Source organism: Apteryx rowi, unplaced genomic scaffold, assembly GCF_003343035.1.
Source record: "Apteryx rowi isolate R43461 unplaced genomic scaffold, aptRow1 scaffold_1670, whole genome shotgun sequence".
Classification (NCBI taxonomy): domain Eukaryota; kingdom Metazoa; phylum Chordata; class Aves; order Apterygiformes; family Apterygidae; genus Apteryx; species Apteryx rowi.
The window spans coordinates 15533-16847 of record NW_020447942.1 but is presented as its reverse complement, the minus strand read 5'-3'; the positions used below and the strand labels follow the sequence as shown (position 1 = coordinate 16847).

The following is a 1315-nucleotide window of genomic DNA, read 5'->3' as shown; positions in this document are numbered from 1 at the left end:
CCATGGGGACCACCAGGGACACCCCTAACCCATGTGGTGACCTCCAGCACCCCCTGCTCCATGGGGACCACCAGGGACACCCCTAACCCATGCAGTGACCCCCTGGCACCCCCTGCCCCATGGGGACCACCAGGGACACCCCTAACCCATGCGGTGACCTTCAGCACCCGCTGCCCCACGGCCACCCCAGGGGCATCCTCTAACCCCTGGGCACCTACTGAACCTCAAGGGAGACCCCACACCCACAGGGGACCCCCAGGGACCTCCAGCCCCACTCGGGGCTCAGCCAGACCCTCACCCAGCACCACCAGCTCCACGGGGTCGCTCGGCTCCGAGGCCCAGGACGGGTCCAGGATCTCGAACCGGCACCGGTATCTCCCGGCATAGCACTGGTCCAACACTTTCACAGAGAACTCGGCCGTATCCTCCACCCCGTCCTCATACCATCGGTAGGTCCCACCTGCTTCCCGGTAGACCAGCACCCGGACACCCAGCCGGGGCACGCGGCACCGCAGGGTGACCGTGTCCCCCACGGCCACCCCCTCACTGGGGTGCAGCGACAGGGAGGGTCGGGACTCTGGGGCAGGGACAGAGCTGTCAGCTGGCGACATCCCCGTCCCTACATCCTTAAGAACATCTCGGAACCCCCTCGTCCGCCAAACCCATCCCCCTTTGCTCGCGCCCGTGTCCCCCCCGTGTCCCCCCCGTCCTCCTCCCCACCCTTCCGCTCGCAGCCCTGCCTGCCCCGTCCCGTTCCCGTCCCTGCCTCCCCGCTCCGATGAGCCGGCACCGTCTGTCCCCGCGCTCCCGCTCGCCTCCCTGCGCCCCACCAGCCCCTCTCCGGCCCCGTCCTCGCGTCCCACCGTCCCCCAAACAAGCCTGTCCCTGTCCCCACGCCTGCACTCGCGTCCGTGCACCTTTCATGCGCCCTCCCCGTCCCCCCGTGACCGTTCTCCCGTCCCCGTGTCCCCGTCCTCACATCCCTGCACCCTCCGTCCTCACCCACCCTTTCCGTCCCCCCGCGACCGTTCTGTCCCCGTGTCCCCGACCTCACATCCCTGCACCCTCCGTCCTCATCCACCCTTTCTGTCCCCCCGTGACCGTTCTCCCGTCCCCGTGTCCCCGTACTCACCTCCCTGCACCCCGCTCGGTGCCACCAGCCACCAGCCTGCAAAGGACACGGGGCTCGTTGGCGGCTGCTGCCAGGGGGGTCTCGTCCTCCCCGTGGGCCACCAACCCCTTGGGACAGGGTGTCCCCGCCGTCCCCACAAAGGGCAGGGTGTCCCTGTCACCCCCCCTACCCCCGGCGCAGGGT

The 1315-nt window shown here is 69.7% G+C and overlaps 1 protein-coding gene across 1 annotated transcript in view; it reads right to left on the bottom strand.

Annotated features, from left to right (window-relative positions):
* The window catches only part of LOC112963302 (leukocyte immunoglobulin-like receptor subfamily A member 1), a gene marked incomplete at its 3' end in the record, with an annotated part of 9046 nt that overhangs the window by 4009 nt on the left and 3722 nt on the right, over positions 1-1315 (bottom strand). The window contains exons 5-6 of the mRNA XM_026060236.1: positions 1133-1168; positions 299-577 (exon numbers count right to left, since the gene is read on the bottom strand). Coding sequence (XP_025916021.1) covers positions 299-577; positions 1133-1168 — 315 coding nt within the window. The remainder of the gene's footprint in view (positions 1-298; positions 578-1132; positions 1169-1315) is intronic.